The sequence below is a fragment of the Manis javanica genome, chromosome 3 (genome assembly GCF_040802235.1).
Source record: "Manis javanica isolate MJ-LG chromosome 3, MJ_LKY, whole genome shotgun sequence".
Lineage (NCBI taxonomy): Eukaryota > Metazoa > Chordata > Mammalia > Pholidota > Manidae > Manis > Manis javanica.
Genome location: NC_133158.1, coordinates 59,940,662 through 59,960,882, shown reverse-complemented (window position 1 = coordinate 59,960,882; position 20,221 = coordinate 59,940,662). Strand labels below are relative to the sequence as shown.

The following is a 20,221-nucleotide window of genomic DNA, read 5'->3' as shown; positions in this document are numbered from 1 at the left end:
CACTGAACAGTATACTGAAAGACATCACCTAATTTTTTTCCAGCTTTCCTGAGATATAACTGACATACAACATTGTAAGTTTAAGGTGTACAACATGATTATTTTGATATATGTATATGTTGTTATTATAAAATGACTACCACAATAATGTTACATATCTATCACCTCACATAGTTGCCACTCGTGTGTGTGTGTGTGTGTGTGTGTGTGGTGCAAACTTTTAAGATCTACTGTCTTAGCAACTTTCAAGTACACGATATAGTTAACTATAGTCACCATGCTGTACATTAGATCCCCAGAATTTATTCATCTTGTGTGTACCCTTTGACCACCTTAATAATAAGGTATCAGCTGAGAGAGTTCTTTATATTATTTGTAACTGAAATAAAATTCCTGAGACACAAAATTATTACCTAATAATTTTATGAATTCAGCACTTAATAAACATTATATGTAGCAGTCACTGTCATTCATTTTAATACCTCACCTAGTTCCAAAAGTCACCAAGACAGTTAAGTATTATACTAGGCCTATAAAGGATATAAAAATTATTAAAAACTAATCTAAAACCTTGAGAAGCTTACTGTCAAAATTAGAAGATACACAGATACGTAAGTAATTATAACACAAAGAACATGTGTATTCCAACAGATGAAATACAGGATTGAATCTTCTGGTCACAAACTAGGTCCTCAGGGTTCAAAGTCATAAGATAGTTGAAAAAATATGTTATAAAAAAGGAGTTGTTGGGAGGAAAGTAAACTGGAGAAATAAGTTACGGCAAATTGTTGAGAACCTTTGTGGCAGGCTAATGAGTTTGACATCAATTAATAGGAAATGGGGCTTTTAAACCAGATAATTAACCTGCTCTAGCTATTCACTAGGAAATACACTTGGACAGCTTGGGATAGGCTTTTGGAGTGGTAGCTACATAGAAGGAAAGATGGAAACAGATATGAGAGATAACTGAGGGAAACTTTGCTGACAATAAAAAAACTGGTTGTGAAAGGTAATGGAGGTCATTAAATCTCAGGATTAGAACTTAAAAATTAGGAAAAAGTTTTATGAATTTGGGTGACAGTGATGTCATTAGCAGATACGAAAAGAGAATTTGGAAAGGCTAGTAAGTTTGAGAATGGAAAATTTTGAGGGATTTGAGGTGCTTATAGGCCATCTTACAGATGTTTAGCAAGTAATTTAAGGTCTGAAAACTTAGAAAAATACAGGTGGAAGATCAAGCTCTGTAAGTTGTCTATGTAAATGCATTAGTAAAAGTCATTTCAGTGAATAAAGAGGATAGGATAAAACGAGAGGAGGAATGATTTGGGGACAAAAACTTGGGGGTACTCTGTGTTTACATATTGGAACAGACAAGAAAATCCAGCCAAGAAGATTGAGAAGAAACTATTAGAGATAGGAAAAGGACAAGAGTAGTATAACTTCATGAAATAAAAAAGAATAGGAAAGTATCAAAACAAAGGTTAGAAGACCACTAAGACAATGATCAAGAGGGAGTCAGATATAACAGATAAGTCAAAGATTTTGGTCTTTGGTCAAATTAGAATTAGGTCAAATATTGGTCTCCCAGTCTGATATGAGGCTTAATACCTAGTCAATCCCTAAGACTATATTTAGTCGCTCAAAATTTTTCTTTTAAAAGACAAACATATGTCACAATTGAGATTTTAGCTTCATGATGATTGCTTGCCTTGCTTTTGAAAAATTTTTATGTTTTGTTTTCTCAAATGGTGTTGTGTATATCTGAAAATTAATTTCTATTTAAATGAATATGTTCTACCATCTACATTTATGAAGAGGAAGATTTCTTGAGAAATGAAAAGAGTTTAAAAAGCAACAGGGAAAACAAGAAAGAAAGAAAACGAAACAAAACAAAAAGAGCAACAGGAGTCATAGCAACTGGAGAGCTGTGATATCTGTCTTCATCTGCACTTTGTAAAAGCTCCTTACATGATAATGCCTACTTTAATATTATGTCCTAGTGGACATTCATGTGATCCTGAGGATATCAAATAGGAATGATTTTGACATAATCTTAGTAATATATAAGGTATGACTAGGAAATAATATGTGGCTTGCTTGAGGAACTGAATACTACTATTGGCATGCTCCTGAAGTTGATCATTTTCCCATACTAAGTACTTTGCCAGATCTTTCCAGACCCTATCAGAAATTAATTATACCAAGTCAAAACTCAAACCCTAGTTTTCTGATGGTAGCTAATGATTGCTTATGTGGTAATGTAACCTAGAAAATAGTAGAGCTATAAGAGGCTTATTATCTATATAAGAGTTCTCAAACTGGGCTGTGAAACCCATTTTTAGTGAGAACCATCTTTAGTTAGCTGACATTATTTCCTGATAAAAGTATCCCTGCACAGAAGAAAATCTACTTTTTTTTTCCAGCTTTAGTAGCACTTGTTTCCTAGCCATTAGCAACTGACTTATTCTTTTCCATTTGTTACCTAAAGTAATTACATCTTTTATTTTAGTTTATTGGCTTACTTGTATTAAGCTACCTAGACTATGTAGCTCATCAGAATCTATTGAACCTCTTCCCTTACACTATCCATTAATTCAACTGAATCTGTTGTGGAAGTCTACCTGTTTTGGATTCATGTCCTAAGAAGATTAATTAGTTGAAATGCCATAACATGTTTTTTATATTTTATATACTAAATCTTAGAAATCCAGTATATAATTTACAGTTAAAGAACATCTCAATTCAGATAAGCCACATGCCAGCTGCTCTGTAGCCACATGTGGTGGTGGCTACCACACTGGACAGCACAGTGCTAGGACTTCTTGAAAGGCTTATTCCAATAGCACAGATTTTAGGTTCCATTTTATGTAGTAAAATTCTAGGGATTAAATTATAGTCACAAACTCCTTTGATTAAAAAAATCAATATTTTTTTCAAGGTGCTGGTTTTATGATAATTTAAAATCATTGTGCACACTAGAATCAGTAGAATGATTTCAAAGCTTGAAATTTAGTTATAAATTTATTTTTCCACTTTTGGCATTAGAAGTATGATTTAAAAACAATAAGGTTGGTTTTCTTCAGTAGTTTATAATACTAGCTTTAATGACAATACCCGGAGGGACATTATGAATATTTAAGCAAAATCACTGGCCACATTAGGATAAGCATACCAGCCATTCAGTAAGACACTTGAGATGCATTGTATTCATTTGGCTGTGCAAATTCTGATCTACTATTTATAACTCATTCTCATTCCCTCACAGCTCTGGCTGTATTTATTTATTAATCATGCCTTGGTGCAGGTGCCCTAAGTCACAGGTAATTTTCATTTCCTCTGTATAAAGGGAATAAGAGAATGGGGGTCAAATCCATTCCATTCCCAGGCACAGTGAACTGGGCCTGCTTCACCTCTCCATCAGTGCATAACCTCCTCGGACTCAGGGGTTCTGCCTTAAAAAGAGACAAACATTCAGGTATGCAGTCAACCACTTCCTAGCTGTGGTGTTTCTGCCATAACACAGACTATTACCATATCGTAGGAAACTGTGAAATGCTGCAAAAAGGATCCTGAAATGGCTGGCCACTGCATTTAAACCACCCTTCAAGGGTATCTGCTAAGTATCTATATTGTGTAAGGGAAGGAACTGTGTCCATGATTTTTTGTGTATATATTCTATGTGAAAGTCTAGTTTATTAACACTGAGATTTCAAGATGATTAAAAAACACAAAGTAGTGGTATAAAAATTACTGTTTTTATGAAAGGATCAGTAAATTTTATAGAGAAATTAAAAGCTTTTAACAACTTGAATATGAAATGTGGATTTGCTTTTTTCCATTCAGCTTACCTAGTCTACGCCCAGTGTTGGATGTTAATTATTTGCCACTGACAGACATGAGGATAGCAAGGACATTTTGTTTTACCAATGAAGGACAAGCATTATACCTCGTCTCTCCTACTGAAATTCAGCGATTAACATACAGCCAAGAGATGTGTGATAATCTACAGGTAGGTCTGGCAGATTTATGAAAAAATGTTGGACATGGTTGTAAAAAGAGAAAGAATGAGAAAGTTGTCTAAAAACTGAACCATTACTGGGCCAGACAATAAATACTCCTTCCCTAGAATGTGCTTTAAGTATATATTCATCATTGTGATCCTACCAAGACCTACTATGGTTCTAGGTAACACAGAAAAAATAAGAAAGAGGGGGAGAATGTGAAGATCATTAAATACTAATGGTTAATTTTTTGTTTATTTTGTTGTTTGTTATTTTGCCTATGGAGAATCCTCTGAAAGATTATAAACTCTCCCCCCAAGGTTGGGAAATATGTACGTACACACAAAATTTTGCATTTGGTTCAGGGAGTTCATGGATTTTTTTTGAAGAAAAATTAATTTTAAGAGCCATACAAAATAAATACATATCCTGTGGGTTATAATTGGGCATTTGTATTTGATCATAGCAGTAGAGCCTCAAAGCAGAATAAATATAAATGTCTATCTAACCTTAGTTACGTAAAAGTGGTCACAAAATTTTAAAAGAGATCTTAATCAGTAATTGGTTCAACACCCTCATTTTATAAATTAGAAAATTAAAACCTGTTCTTTGTAATATAGAGGCTAAGAGTATAAAGTCTAAAATATTTAAGTTGTAATTTTCCCACTTAATCTACCTGTATGCTTTACCTTGGAGCATCATTATGAGAATTAAATAAGAATTCATATAAAACACCGACTGCAATGTGCAGAACATAGTAAGCTTGTAAAATATTATTGTTATTTAGCAAGTATTTATTTTATACTATATGCCTGGTGCTATCTAGGAATACAATGAAAAAAAAAGATACAAGACCCTACCTGCTGGTGTGGAGGCATAAACAGACAAGCAGAATACTCTGCAAAGTACATGCCAGCAGTGCTGGGGGACATGGAAGAGGGTACTTGGGTTGATGAAACAGAAGGGAGGGGGTTAGTTAGAAAAGGCTTGTAAGGGGAGAGTCCGTATTATACACTGGAGTGAATGGCTGGGGTTGGGAAAAGTAATGATACTCTCGACAGAGTAGTGGCCTGGGAAAGCCCAGGGGTTCAGGAAACTGCGAACCAAGTACAGAGTTAGGAAGTGAGAAGAGTGGAGGGATGGTGCTGGAGAGTTAGTGATGAGTAGATTTTGGAGCACCTTGCAAGCTCCTTAAGGAATCTAGCATTTATCCCAGCAATAGTAAAGGTTGTTAGAAAGGTTTAGTAAGTTTGTTTATTAAAACTAATATTCTGGCTGCAGTATGGCAACTGGTTTTGAGGAATTAAGACTGAAAGTAGGGAGAACAATTAGGAAGCTTTTTCTAAATAGTTAAGGCCAAAAATGACAATGGCTTTAAGCGAGGCAGCTCCAGTGACGGTGGAGAAATGTTAGCAGATTCAACAGCTATAATGGGTAATCCATTGGAAGGAAGGTTATTAGATACTCAGTGAGGGAAAGGAAGGAATTAATGATTATTTCTGGGTTTCTGGCTTGAGAACCAAGTAGATGGTGCTGCCATTTCCAAAGAGAAGGAATTCAGGAGGAAGCACACAGGCCTGGAGAGCAGCAGTGAGGGGTGACAATGAGGATAAAGTCATGCTGCAAGTTCACAAACTGATATCAGGTCACAGATCTCTTGAATTTTGGCTTCCTCCCTATCAGTGGTTCTCAAATTTTGGGTCTGCTTTAGAAGGACCTGGAGAACAACTTTAAAATACATATAACAAGAGCACATCTATGTAGATTCTGCTTTAGTATGCCTGGAATAAAGCCTGAGCATCTGTATTTCTAGGAAGATATTTCTCCAGTCAATTTAAAGCATGTCGACTACTGTGAACAATGGCACCTTACCATGCAGAGCTATTTTGACCCATTTAAATTATCTTGAGCCATTTTATAATTTTGTACTTGATATGAAAATAAATCCAGTCTTCCTCTGCCTACTGCTAAAAGCTTCCTATATTGTATGGCAGTCCATGTTGGTTCAGGAAAGAGTCTATGTTAGTGGAAAAAACATCGGAAGTCTAGACTGGCAGTCCCCGATCAGGTGAAAATTAATCCTAAGGTGAGTATATTAGCTTTCCATGCTTTCTAATTACAGAAAGGAGAAGAGGGCAGAAAAATGAAAACTTTAGGATGTCAGTTACTGGAAAAGGGAAGGAAAAGGAGGTGCAGAAAGAAATGCCAGAGATAGAACTGGGAGCAAAGCAAAAATCAGCAGGAAAATACATGGAAAGCAGGCTTTTTTTCACGATGTGCTCTAACACACTACAGTGTGTTACATCTTTTGACCTATTCATTTATAGTTGCTCTACTGCTTTTTTCTTTTAATTTGATATAGGACATGCTCGGAGATTTGTTTACTCCCATAGAGACACCAGAGGCTCAAAACAGAGGCTTTCTCAAGGGCCTGTTTGGTGGAAGTGGACAAACGTTTGACAGAGAAGAGCTCTGTGAGTAAACTCCTGATTATAAAACTATATCACAAAATAGAAAACCTGTTTCTCTCTGTGTGTGACTTAATGTAGTATATAATATCAAATTGTAGACTATGTTGTTTTTTTGCTTCTATACCATGAAAAGTATTGCTATACCAAACATGAATAAAATTGATCACTTTATAATAGGAAATAGTTTGACAAAAATAGTACATGGAATTCATAAAATAATGAGTAATCTAATAAATATATCATTTGCAGGTAGATTATAACCTGCAAGTCAGGGCGAAGACATTCAGTTACTAAACTCTGGAAAAAAAGTCTTTCTGAATCTGCCTGCCTTCCATCACTGCTGGGAAACAAGAATCTTTATTCATAAATCAAGATTTATCAATGCTACAGAATAAATTACTTTAAAAATTACCCAGTGAGACTCTTATGAATCCAAAAGCAGTAGAAAGATACTAGGGAACATTTTAGAGGGAAATGAAGATCCATTGGCCGTGCAAATCAAAACTCCTTTTCCCTGAACTTTCAACTATGCAAAAGATCTAAGTGTCCCATACAACAGAGTATTATTAACCCATGAAAAGAAATGAAGTTTAAGGGTTGGGGTGGGGGTCAAGGAGGGTGAAGGGGATAAAGGGACACAATAATTCACAGTCACAATGTAAGCTGGTCATGGGGTGGCAGTACAGCATGGAGAATATAGGCAATGATTCTGTAACATTTTACTATGTTGATAGTAACCACTAGTGAGGGTGAGGATTTAATAATATGGGTAACTGTTGAACCAACCACTGTGTTGTATATTTGAAACCAACATAAGATTGCATATCAAGGACACTTTAATAAAAAAGCAAATAATAATACAATGGGAAGCAAAGGCGAGGGAAAGAAGGGTAATAAGAGCATAGAAATTCTCATACCACACCTTCACAACAGTTACCCCTACACACACACACAAACACACATACACATACACACACACACACACACACACCACCACCACCACCACCACCACCATCAGCACCATCACATAATCACTATTCAATTCTATAAGAACAATAGAAAACTCTGGAGCAGTGTGGGAGATGGATTGGATAGGACTAGGTCAGAGGCATGAAGAGTGGACTTCTCCAAAAATTCCATCTTAGCTTCAAAACAGGAAGAGGAAGGTAAATTTGAAGAGCCTACTTTATTTATTATTTGATCCATGGAAACGTAAAAATTATGTTCTCCAAAATTCCTCTAAATTTAAATTTTTTATATAACCAGAGAAATACAGTAAAGGAAGAGAGGCAGAAAAATTTCTTTAGATTCAAAGAACTTCCCAGTGTATTAAAAAAAACAAAGGAACTTGATAACACAAAGAAGCATCTGCAACAGAAAGAATTCCCCATTCCCTCCCCCCAACACAGCGCACCTTTCCCCAGTGCAGGAGGGGAAAGTGCTATAATTTTTCACTTGACTGTCAAACCTCATTTGCCTCTTCCCCAATTTAGTTCTGGGCTTGATAGATAGGAAGTGTTCACACAGAAATGGCTCTTAAGATATTCTAAAATAATTAAGCTGCACACAGTTTCTTTAGCTGAAAGATTCTCTAAGCATTCTTCCATGGATAGAAAATACACGTGGTGACTTAAAGGCTCTGAGTGTTAGTATTCAAAAGGCATATTGAAAGTGTGATGAACCTGAAAGGACAGACTACAAATAAAAATAAACTGGATGATTCTACTAAGAAAAAAAATGAGGTTTGATATGTGCTACAACATGAATGAACGCTGAAAATATGCTGAGGTAAAGAAGGAAGACATAAAAGGCCACATAATGTGAGGTTCCATTTATATGAAATGTCCAGAACAGACAAATCTGTAGAGACAGAAAGTAGATGAGGAGAAGCCCGACACTGAGGCAAGGAGGGAAGGGTAGTGGCTGCTATGGGGAGAGCTTCTTTTTGGGATAATGAAAATGTCCTAAAATTAGATTGTTGCACAACTCTGTGAATATACTAAAATCCACTGAATTGTACAACTTAAAAGGGTGAACTTCATGGTATGTGAACTATATCTCAATAAGGCTCTCATTAAAAAAAAAATAGATCTAAATTTCATTCCTAATGTTACATCCTTGGAAATGCTCACTAAATTTCTATCAAGATAGCTGTTTTCCAATTTTAAAATATTTACTTCATTAAAATTAAATGAAACTGAGCTTGTAAGAGATGAGGAAATTTTTAGTCTTTTATAAAGTAACAAAATTTCAACATATGTATATTAATGTCCATCATGCATATATCCTATTCTCTAGGAATTACATACACAGAGCAAGAGAGATTTAAAACAATTGAGGCCTGTACAGGCTGATAGCAAGATGAACAGAGAAGGTTGGAATGAAGACTTGGGCAGAAATTTAAACAAATCATCAGGTCTGAAATTGGGGCAGACATTAATATGGGTTAAATATGATGTCACATCTATCGGGGGCATCCCAAATTCAGCAACGTCAAATGCAATTATGCCGTTAAACTTCCCCCACATGCACACCCACAGGCATGTAGTAAGAATGCCTCTCATAGTCTCTTTCAGTTATCTTTCTTGGGTAAGTGCTAACATCTCCAAACACCTACTTGTGGCAGGATCAAATATGTCTGTGTCTGAATGAGAATTATGATAGTAGAATTTAACCTAAGTACATGGGTGATAAACTTGACTATAATTATTTGAATTATTGACAATATGTTTTGAACTGCAATGTCTTGAACCCCCAGTTGGGGAAGCTTCAGCAGGAAAAGCATCCCGCAGCCTTGCGCAGCACATTCCTGGACCGGGTGGTATAGAAGGGATGAAAGGCGCTGCTGGAGGGGTGATGGGAGAGCTGACCCGCGCGCGGATGGCTCTGGACGAGAGGGGCCAGAGGCTCGGAGAGCTGGAAGAGAAAACCGCAGGCATGATGACGAGTGCCGAAGCGTTTTCCAAACATGCGCACGAGGTAAACTGTCTCAGATAATACCAACATTTCCATACTGTAATCATTTCAAACTTTTGAGTCCTGCATAAGAAGGTTCAACAGAGATGCTACTGTAAGTAACTGACAGTCAAGAAACCCCGATCTCAAGTGTTGTAATTCCCCCAGTATTTGGGAGAAAAGGGGTTTTTTAAAATACTACAATATGTTGATATTTCTTTACCTTAGGAAATAATTGAAGGAAAATTATTCATTGGTTCTTATACATTGGGTCAATATTGTGCATCAGCTGCAAAAGATGCTCAGGTAGATTATGTGATACCCCAGAAGTAAGGGGGCAGTAGAAGCTGGGATCCACACATCCCTTTTAGTGTCAGTCATTACAATTCATTACCAAAAGCTGAGTCTTTACAACTTAACTAATTGGGTTTTTTTTGCTTTTTTTTTCATATGCACTTAATTTCACAAAATAAAGGGAATTTTATAAGTTTCAAGATTTAGATATGCATGATTAGCTCAATGTGAGCTTCCTTTGATTAGCACTTTTAAAGATTTTTTTAACATCTCATAGTGATTATATTTTCTTTGCAGCTAATGTTGAAATACAAGGACAAGAAATGGTACCAATTCTAAACACCTAAAGAAGCTGTGACTGCTTTGAGAAATCATTATTCAGGGAAACCAAATTTATTCCCAGAGTCACTATTCAACTGCTAGAAGACAGTTTCTTCTACAAAATGTTTCATTACAGTCCATCGGAAGTTATCATAAGGGAGATTTTTGAGAGACACTGTACAACCCAAAGACTGGAACCCTGGCTAAAATCCCAAGATATAGCTGAATTTGTCTTTGCCATATGGAATAGAGCTATCATCTTGGCATGTCGTTTACAAAGGATTTACATTTAGGAACTACAGGGAGTCCTTCTTATTTGAAAAAAATTCTGTACAAACAAACAGATTAATGCACTTAATGAAAAAAATCTTTGCATGATAAATTAACATCTTAAGAGGAAAAGAAAAAAAGCATGTTGTGACAGAAGAAAAAAAATTTATGGTTAACTATTTTTGTAAATGGGCCACACCTTACAATTTTTAAAAATCTGCATTTGAAGATATCAGTGCATTTCAACTACATTTGCCATACCCAACTGAAAAAGAATAGAAAACCAGAGTTTTGTTCACATTATTCTAGGACATCATTGAATTCTTGTGGCAAGAGTCTAATGTTCTTCTCTCTATATAATACATCATTCACAGTTCTCAGTCATAATCAAGTATAGCCAGTATAGTAAATTATTCCTAACACAATCATTTCCATTTCTTTTACCTTCAGAACAAGTTGCTATTTTTAGTCACAAACCATGCAGAGTTAGGTGATCCCAAAGCATCCCTTCAGCCTGACTTGTACTCTGCAGGGGAGTTGATGATGGGTCTGAGAAGTTATATAGGGACAGTGCAGTTAGCTTTGAGAACTGACTTCACACACTCTGGTTTCAGTCTCTAGAGCGACATATTTTTAATGCTCCATTTGTGTCCTTGTCTGCCAATCACACAGTATATTACTGTTTAAACCCAGGGGGGTCTTCAATCCAAAGGTGCTCTTGCAGCCTGACACTCACAGACCAAACTGGTCATTCTCTTTAGTATGATTCAGTAAAACCTCAGTTAATGTTTTGGGAAAGGGATTCTGATTTATTTCATTTCTGATTAACAAGGGCTTTCATTAGAAAATACTTTTTGGTTCAATACTTATTACTAAAATCTTTATAAAATTTAGTGGTATTTGCTATCTTGGCTTGCCACGATTATGGACAGCAGAAATAGAGAGAGTTTAGTGATACAAAATCAGTAATTTTGCCACTCATTAGACTAGGTAATATAAGCCATAGGATTATGTTAATAGATACCAAACACCTATTCCTTACTAAAACTTTTAAATGGAATAAAGAATATCTTTGACATGATAAAAGTTATCTATCATAACTCAACAGAGCACTATTAAAGGCAAAGTAAAACAAAGATAATGCACTCTTATTTAACATGATTCTGGAAGTCTAAAGTCATAAGAAATGAATACGGAACCCATGCTGTAATACATTGTTCCTTTAAAGAGAATGTCTTCAAAAGAATAATAGATTTGGCTTATTGTATTTTGATTAATCAAGGCCTTACTATATTTATATTTGTGTTTCTTAAGAATTCACTATTTTCCTAAAGTCCAGATTACTTAGTCAAAAATAATATTGGAGTGTTTGTGGATTTTTTTGTATTTAACTTTTATTTGTTTGAAGTGACACTTCCTTTAAATGTTCTCAGTAATTCTAAGAAAAGCAAAGATGATGGAAAGAGTCAGAAAATGCATACCAGGATAGCATTTCTCAGAGTCCTTGAATTCTCCTGATTTCTCAGAATAGCCTTTCCATGAATCTGTACAGATTCCTGTGAACAGCGTTGGGGTAACAGAACCTGACTTGGAAATGCAAACATGAGACATAAAATTATATAGCAAAAATATTAAGGAAATTTGAGTCCAGAATTTAGAAAACTTCATAACAAACTGCAGAAGACTATTTGTACCATCAGTTTCAAGGACCCAGTTTTCTGATTTTCTGAACAGATACCTTATCATTTCAACATTTAAAAAAAAACCTAAAAGAGCAAAATAGTAGTTTATTTTAGGAATGATGAAATTCAGTCCAAAATGGTATTAAATTCAATGAATATCTCTGAAGTCAGAGTTAATTTGTTCTCTACCAGGGTTTCTTAACAGTGGCACTATTAACAGAACATTCTTTGTTATGGGGACCATCCTGTGCACGTGGGATGTTTAGCGACATCCCGGGCCTCTGTCCACCAGATGCCAGGTAGCAACCCCCAGGTATGAGTATCAGAAATGTCTCTAGATGTTGCCAAAGTGCTCCCAGTTGAGAGCCACTGTTATACATCACTTAAAGGCAGGTTAAGTGTGAATAAGTAATAAATGCCTTGTATAAAATTAAATATCATAAGTACACAGTGTCTTAAAACAAATCATACCCAAAATTACATGTGTGGTTCACATGCAATAAAATACTATTTTGGAGTAAGCTTATATGAACCAGTGAAAAACAACAATTACAGAATATTTTAAAGCATACCAAGAAAAAAACCGAAAGGACAAGATAGCATTTCGTTGAGATTAAAATTCTGGCTGTAATGAAAAGATCAAGTTTATAATTAGCATATCAATTGGAAGTAAACAGGTGCTTCTGAAATGCTTGAAAAGAATGGGTTCCTTTAAGTATTCTAAATTGTCTTTCAATATTTTTATAAAACCTTTCTTACTGTAAAGGTAACGTCATCCCACAAACTCCTGATTAGTGGAACACAAATTAATGGGGTTTTACTGTATCAAAATTATTTTTATAATTCAGAGAGCAATAACAAGAATCTAATGTGGGTGTAATTTTTCTCTTTGAACATTTCTGTTCTGTTGTACTGACCTTAGCACGTGTAGATACACACACCATCACCACCACCACCACTGTCTTTGGAAAAGAAGTACTGTTGATCAATGTCATTCTTTACATCTCTCTTCTCCACTATCTAAATCTTTGCCTTTATCTTGGAACATAAGAAAAATACTCCTACTACCTTGGACAATGATAGAGAAAATGACTGGGCCTTAGTTGTCATCACAATTACATTGTATCTGCTAAGGTGGCACCAGAAGGTAAGGCTTGCAAACTAGCCTCTCTGAGTTGCCCTTATCTCCCTATGACCCACTCAAGAGATAAGCCCTTCTTTCACTACAATGAAATGATCCACTAACCTTGGAGTCTGGAGAGGATGTTTAGCATTTATTTAATACCCTGGGTCAGTAAGACTCAGTACCCCCGTCATCAGGGTTGCTGCCTAACTGTGGAAGGACAGTGACAGAACTGAATAAAGTATTTTCCAATAATTTAGTCATAAAGACAATTCTTCGAATCTTTTATATAATCTTTGAGAGATTCTCAAGTTAATAAATGAGAATCCAGCTCTCTATTCCTCAAAGATCTTAAGGAATTATAAAGGAAAAAATTTACTGTTGGAGTCCCTTTTTATGTGACCTATGTGTCCAATTTTAGAGATACCATCTGTCTATAATCTGCATAAGGAATCACCATGGCTTTGAGAAAGAAAAAAACAATTATGCCTCAAGTTGGTTGAAAAAGATTAAGAGTTAGCTTTTTGAGATTCTTGGTTATAAAATTTTTGGCAATAGGGAAAATGAAGCAGGTCTAGAAAAGTAAGCTACAGATCTTTTCCTTGGTTTAGGATCATTGGGGGCAACCCAGGAGAATTATATGTGTGTTGAGACTATATCCCTGTGAGAACACATTGTAACTTGACCACTTCCGTTCAGAGAGGCAGTACCAAAAGGAGTCGGACATTCCTGTCGGGCCCTGTTCTTTGTCTCAGGAGAAAAGGTGGTAGCCTTCACAGCCTCTTCACCTGTCTTCCGAAGCACCAACCAATTTCCGCCTGGGTATTATTTCACAAACACACTGCCCTGCCTGCCAGAAATACTTGCCAATCAGTCATGTATTTGGATTGCACCATTCTAGGGAGCATGTTTGTTGTGTATCAAGCTCACTGCATACATTTGCAGCAAACCTCCCCCTGCCCCTCCACCCCTCCCACTCCCACAAAGGATGTAATACAAATTAGGTAAGGTCTGGCTTGAGAAAGGAAGAAGTGGTAATTTGGTGCAGAAGGTTGGGGGAGGAGAGACATGTGAGCCAGCGTGAAGTACGAGAGGCTTTGATGAGCAACCAGAGACACAGGTGATTGCCTCCATTTATTTAATAATGTAGACTGCACAAGAAGAACCTAAGGAACTTTTAAAATTCCCTATCATTTCAACATCTCTCAGAGTGGGAACCTAACGTCAGTATTTTGGAAAGCCCCCAAGGTAGTTCCAATGTCCAGCCAAGGTTGATAACCCCTGGAAGACAGGTTCGTCTGCCTTGGTGGGTGTCCAGTCCCACTTCTAAAGCGTCAGGAAAGGCAAGCTGTAGCAGCTACAGTGTTGGCTGGATTAATAATTATTCTGTGCAACTTAAAACAACTTTTCTGTGCAAATTTTTGACCAGCCAGTGCCTCATTAACTCTTAACAATTCTTTCGTGATTTTTCTCCCATGTGACTTGGCCGTTATCCCAATTCAAACATCTAGGTTTTGATTGTCTTATTCATGTGCTATCACAAGACACCAGAAATATAAGAAATTCAACAGCATGTAAAGCTAAGCAGAAAACTAATTCTTAATAGTTGGATAATATAAATTCTCAAAACAATCATTCACTAAATCGGATCCAAATTTATTGTTCATTCTTTGGAGGAGACAAGGGTACCATGTACCTGTTTTGCTATAGGTGTATTTTATTGGAGTTGATCGCAACAAGAAGTGAGAACAACTATTCCTTTTTGAACAGGGCCACTTGGATTTCTTAGTTACTTGGACATGTGCCTAAAAGGAGAAGAATGTCTGTAACTTACTAGCAGGCCTCCAGTGCCTAAAAGAGTGCTTTCACCTTCCCAAAAGTCTGCCTAGCCAAGGCAGTAACACTCGGTGAGATAACTCAAGAGTTCTCTCCTCTCATACTGCTCCCCTCTGGTAATGGCCCACCCTTCTCAAATGCAAAGCCAGAAAATAAACTAGATGGTGGTTATGGACAAGTGTACACAGGATCAAAATCTCTAATAACTGATAATTTTTAGTACTTAATTATGTGATGTTTTATTCTAGGAAAGAAACAGATGACATCATTGATGTATCTTTCATCTTCAGAATTTTTGCATCTTTTCAGAAAATGACAAATTACTATTTTTCTGTTGCACTCAGCAATTGTGACAATACTTAAAATTCTTGTAGTCTGTAGAGATATCAATAAAATTGTATATGTTTGTACATAGATGCTCTCTTATGTTATGATGCAACTACTGAGTTTTGCTAAGATTAAATCTGGACAGAGGTAAGACCTGCATGTTGTAACACTGTAACCCACGGTTTTGCAGAGTTTAACTGTTTTTAAAAGGCAGGGAGGCAGGTGGGGGAACAATGTACAGCATGTTTATCTGAACTAAAGAAGAAAAAAAAAACTAAACACAAGTTTCCCCAAACTCATGGATTTTACTAGAGTTTATTAAACCAAAAGGATAGAAACAGCCATTCAAAATTTCCATCAAATTAGGGAAATGTGTAACTTCTTATTGGAAGGTTTTACAGTTTTTGAGGATGTTAACTGATTTCATCTTTGGTGAAGAAATAAAATTAAGTTTGGTAAAGGGCAGCAAGAAGAAACAGAGCAAGTAAGCTGTACTTAACGGCTCACCAGCCACACCTTATTTATGGGCTTATACCGCCACCCAGTGGTTACAATGAACACTCACTGACCCAATGCCTCCAAAGTCCCCCGGAGAGCTGCTCCTGCTCCCCTGGCTTTCGTCTGCATAGTTAATTCCTCTTCAGGCACTTTCTTCATGTTTCCCTACAATGTGACCTTAGTCAAGTAATCTTATTCTTCCAAATGCTCTCTGATTACCTCAGGAAAAATGTCCAACCACAACTTCCCGCCTAGTTGTTATTCCATATAAAAATGTAAAAACCAACCAACTATAGGCTAAAAGGTGTTTTTCGATTGAAAGTACAAATATAAAGACAGACTCTTCAAAATCCAAATGCTCAGTCTTCCCTTCTAACTTTCTCAAAAGAATCAATTTACATCCTCACTCTTCTCGAATTAGAATCCTCAGGCTTCACATATCTGCATTCAGTATTGAAAATACGATTTGACTTCTTTCCTTCCTGCCCTCCTTCCTCCCTTCCCTCTTCCTTTCCTTTTTATCCATCCATTCAGTCTAAAAGCCAACCAACCTGAGCAAGCTGATGGCAGCCCCATGCAAGGCCCACCCTGGAGCAGGGCAAGAAGGGCAGCCCACAGGAGGGCAGAGTTGGAGAGAGGTGCCGGGCCAGCCCTCAGGGGTAATGGTGGCCTGCGCGAGGCAGGCACTGGGGCAGGGAGGAAGGCAGCCCAGTGGGTCAGGAGACTGAGGACTGGGCCATCAAGTGAATATACTGAGGACACAGGAACCAGGTTTCTTACGATGGAAAAGAGTAGTACAAATAAAAGGGAAAGTAAGAATAGACCCAGTAGTTTGGATTAGAATTGGAACCATCAGTGTGAGTTATAACACACACACACACTGTAAAGTGTGTGTATATATATATATTTGTATATATCTCCTAATTCCAAACACTGAAAGGACTGGGAGCAATAGCCTAGGAGCAATAAGCACACCTAGTGCTTGGATTTTGATTTCCAAACACTATTCTCCATGAAAAGCAAGTGGGGCTCCTTGAAGAACTAGCTGAGTTCGAGGCTGGAATGTGTTTTTGTGCCAGAAAATAAAGTATTCAAAGAATGATGGGATGTGTCAGAGGGACACAGAAACCAGCATGAAGGGTCCACACAGGTCAAATCAAGGATAATTTGAGTATCAGAGGTAATGATAGTAATTGAATAAGATTGGTACTCCCAAGTCCACACTGATGAAAAGACTAGAAGAAGAGAAACCTCTTACTTACAATAGAATGTCAACCAATAAATGTGGATGGGATTTTTAAATTGCTATTTGTCAATCACTGGTTATAGTAATAACATGGGCAACAGACCTGTAGGTGCTCAAACTAGTGACTAAAGTGCAATGGAGGAATAAAATATTTACATAGTCTCAAAGTACCTTCACAAAAAATTACTCATTAATCATAAAAAAAATAAATATAATTTTATGCTAAAGAAACCTGGCAGACATTATTTTAAGTGATCACAGTCACCATCACCAGTAAGGGAACAAATCAACACCGTGCCGCCCGCCAGCATGGAATGAGAACTCTGTGGCTGTTCTGCCGAACATGCATGACCCGGTCTAATTATGAGGAATAGTGGGTACGACCAGATTGAGAGACATTCTGTAAGACAACTGCCCTGTACTCAAGATGTTCAAGGTCATGAGAGTCCAGGAAAGGTGGGTGTTGCAGATTTAAGGAGACTAGAGAGACATGACAACTGGGTGCAACTTGTTTGTCTCAGGTGGAATTTTTTTGCTAAAAAAGACATAATTGGAGCAATTTACAAAACTTATGTGTGGTAGTGGGATTCTTTGTACTATTCTCGAAACTTTTATTTGGGCTTGAAGATATTTCAAAATTAAATTATAAAAAATATATTTTAAATTTTGTTAAATTACTTGGATTTCAATGACATTTTCTACCATCTACTTGTCAAGACAGCTGATTTATGGGTTAGTTTCCTGAACTGGTTTGGAATAGGAATCCAACCGTTATTTAGAATTCTTCTTAAAAATGTCTTTTCATTACACAAATACTACATGAATGCATATTTATAATCACACCAAATAATAAATTTAGACAAGAAAAGTGAAAATTTCTCTTGGTTATCTTCTACATTTATCTATACTAGTTATGGGTGTATTGTGTTGCCTTCCAAACAATTTTCTGTGCTACAACTTGCTTGTTCATGTACCTATTATGTCTGCTACCTTCCCATGTCAGTACTTATAAAAACCATTCATTCTTTTAACTTATGATTCCATGGTGTCAATAAAGCATAATTTATATTCCTTTACTAGGAAACATGTAGATATTTTCCAGTCCCTTAATATTATTGTCAAGACTGCAGTAAACATTGTTGCACATGTATTTTGTGTATTGTAAGGGCTTCTGTAGGGAAAATACCATGGAATGGAGTCAAAGGGCATGCTTGTTTAAACCATGTAAATAGATATTGCCAATTAAACCATTCTCCACCAATATATAAGAATTACTTTTTTCCTACATCTTTGCCTATTTTCAGTAATATTATTTTTTCACAATGTGAAAGGTGAAAATGGCATCTTACTGTTTTTATTAGAATTTTTCTGTTCAGTGAAACTGAACACTTTTTAAGATAGACACTCTTATTCACTCTTCTGCGACTTGTCTGCTCATAATTTTTCACTATTTTCTCTGAATAGTTCTGTCCAAATTTGGTTTAGATGTTGGGGCTGCTAACACCACACATACCCTAAGAGGATATGAAAAAGGGTTATTACAAAAGAGATTTTCAGGAGAGAGCAGGGTGGCTCCCAAACTGGTCCAAAAATGGCTTGAGACAACAAGAAAAAGAGACCGGCTTGGGGCTCTTCCTGGGCTTAGGGGGTGGGGTGTGGGTTCACAGGAAGGAGCTTGCTTGGGAAAGAAGGGAGCCTCCTGCTTTCTTCTCAGCTCACCCAGATGGGGAAAAGGGAGAGAGACAGTGAGGCTGAACACTTGTCAGCAAACACCGGAAGATGGAGTCGGTCCCTTTATTATACGTTACTTGTCTGTCATTGATTTTTTTATTATAACTCTGGGAATTAATATAGCTTATTTATTTTCTATAACTGATTTTTCCTTATTTTGAGTCTTCCTAAGGGCCATTCAGATATTCTCTCTCCCTCTTTCTTTTTGAAAGATTGGCTTCTGGATTAAGAAGAAGGCTTATATGACCTCATGGCAAGAGAGGAGGGGTACTGGTCCTTTGCCTCTGTGTCATCTATGATTCCCTCTGTAATAGTGGCTGGTCTGTTCTAGACACTTGAGCACCTTTCACTGATTTGTGCTTAAGGGCAGTTAGTGAATTTGTGGCTTGCTCTCTTTTGGGGAAGGACCCTGTGGTTCTCACTTGCTAACTTAGCCTCACCTACACTATGGATCCCTTTGGGGTTCTTTATCATGCCCTGACCCCAAAACTAGACTGTCAGTGTCTTGATGTGATCACATTTTCATACGGAGGAATTTTTCTTTTAATGCAGTCAAATTTTAGAATCTCTTAGCTTTATGACTTTTGAACTTTGTTTTAAAAGCTGTTATAGCTATAAAACAATAAACATTATCTTATATCTCTTCTTTTCTCTCTTTTCTTATATCTCTAGTTTTATATTCAAGCTTTTAATCCATCTGGAGTTTGGGGCTAGGGATCTAACCTAATAGTTTTACAAATGGATAACATATCATTACACCCTTATTTTTGAAACACCAGGCTTTCTTTTCACCTAAATTTTTCATGTTGCACATCTAGAGTATCTCAAATGGCATCAGTGTCATTATTTTTACAGTCACTTATTCCTTCTATAACTATGTTCAATTTGAATCTCACTTCTAGTGTTATTTTTCATTTCCCTGATGCACTTGCATCCTAATTATCCAATTTCCTCTTTTGAATACCCACTTTTGTAAAATGTAACATGGATTTAACACTGGGAGATGAGCCAACACTGCTACACACTTTCCTGTCTATGTACAACGTGAATGACACATGGACAGTGACCAATCATGGATAAAGTTTGAAGGAAGTGATATGATTGGTAACTCATCATGATATGTATATGAATTTCCTAATACTGCTATACCAAATTTCTATAAACTTACTGGCTAAAAACTACACAAATTGAGGAGTGATGTCACTAAGATAGCAAAGCAGGCCGTTCGAATTTCACACCCCCTTACAAGAAGAACGAACAGCTATTCATGGACAAGACACCACTGAGAGAATCATAGAAAATGAGGGTGAGACTGAAGCACCCCCGGCACCACAGAGCACGAGGTAAGGGCGAGAAGCCCCCACACACTGACCCCACTGCCTCCCCCGCAGGCTGGCGCAGCACAGCACTGAGAGGCCTCCCTGAGCCTGCGGCTCCTCCAGTGGGAAAAGAGAGCCCATGGTGGA

General features: G+C 36.9%; 1 protein-coding gene across 11 annotated transcripts in view; it reads left to right on the top strand.

Moving 5' to 3' along the window:
• Positions 1 to 18,297, top strand: part of STXBP5L (syntaxin binding protein 5L) — a 415,289-nt gene extending 396,992 nt beyond the window's left edge. For 9 of the 11 annotated variants that reach the window (XM_037013174.2, XM_073231576.1, XM_073231574.1 and 6 more), the window contains 4 exons: positions 3,844 to 4,009; positions 6,364 to 6,475; positions 9,231 to 9,451; positions 10,019 to 14,232. In XM_037013174.2, coding sequence (XP_036869069.2) covers positions 3,844 to 4,009; positions 6,364 to 6,475; positions 9,231 to 9,451; positions 10,019 to 10,060 — 541 coding nt within the window. In that variant the 3' untranslated portion in view covers positions 10,061 to 14,232. The other 2 variants (XM_073231573.1, XM_073231578.1) reach the window with 2 other exon arrangements.
• The last annotated feature ends 1,924 nt before the right edge of the window (positions 18,298 to 20,221 follow it).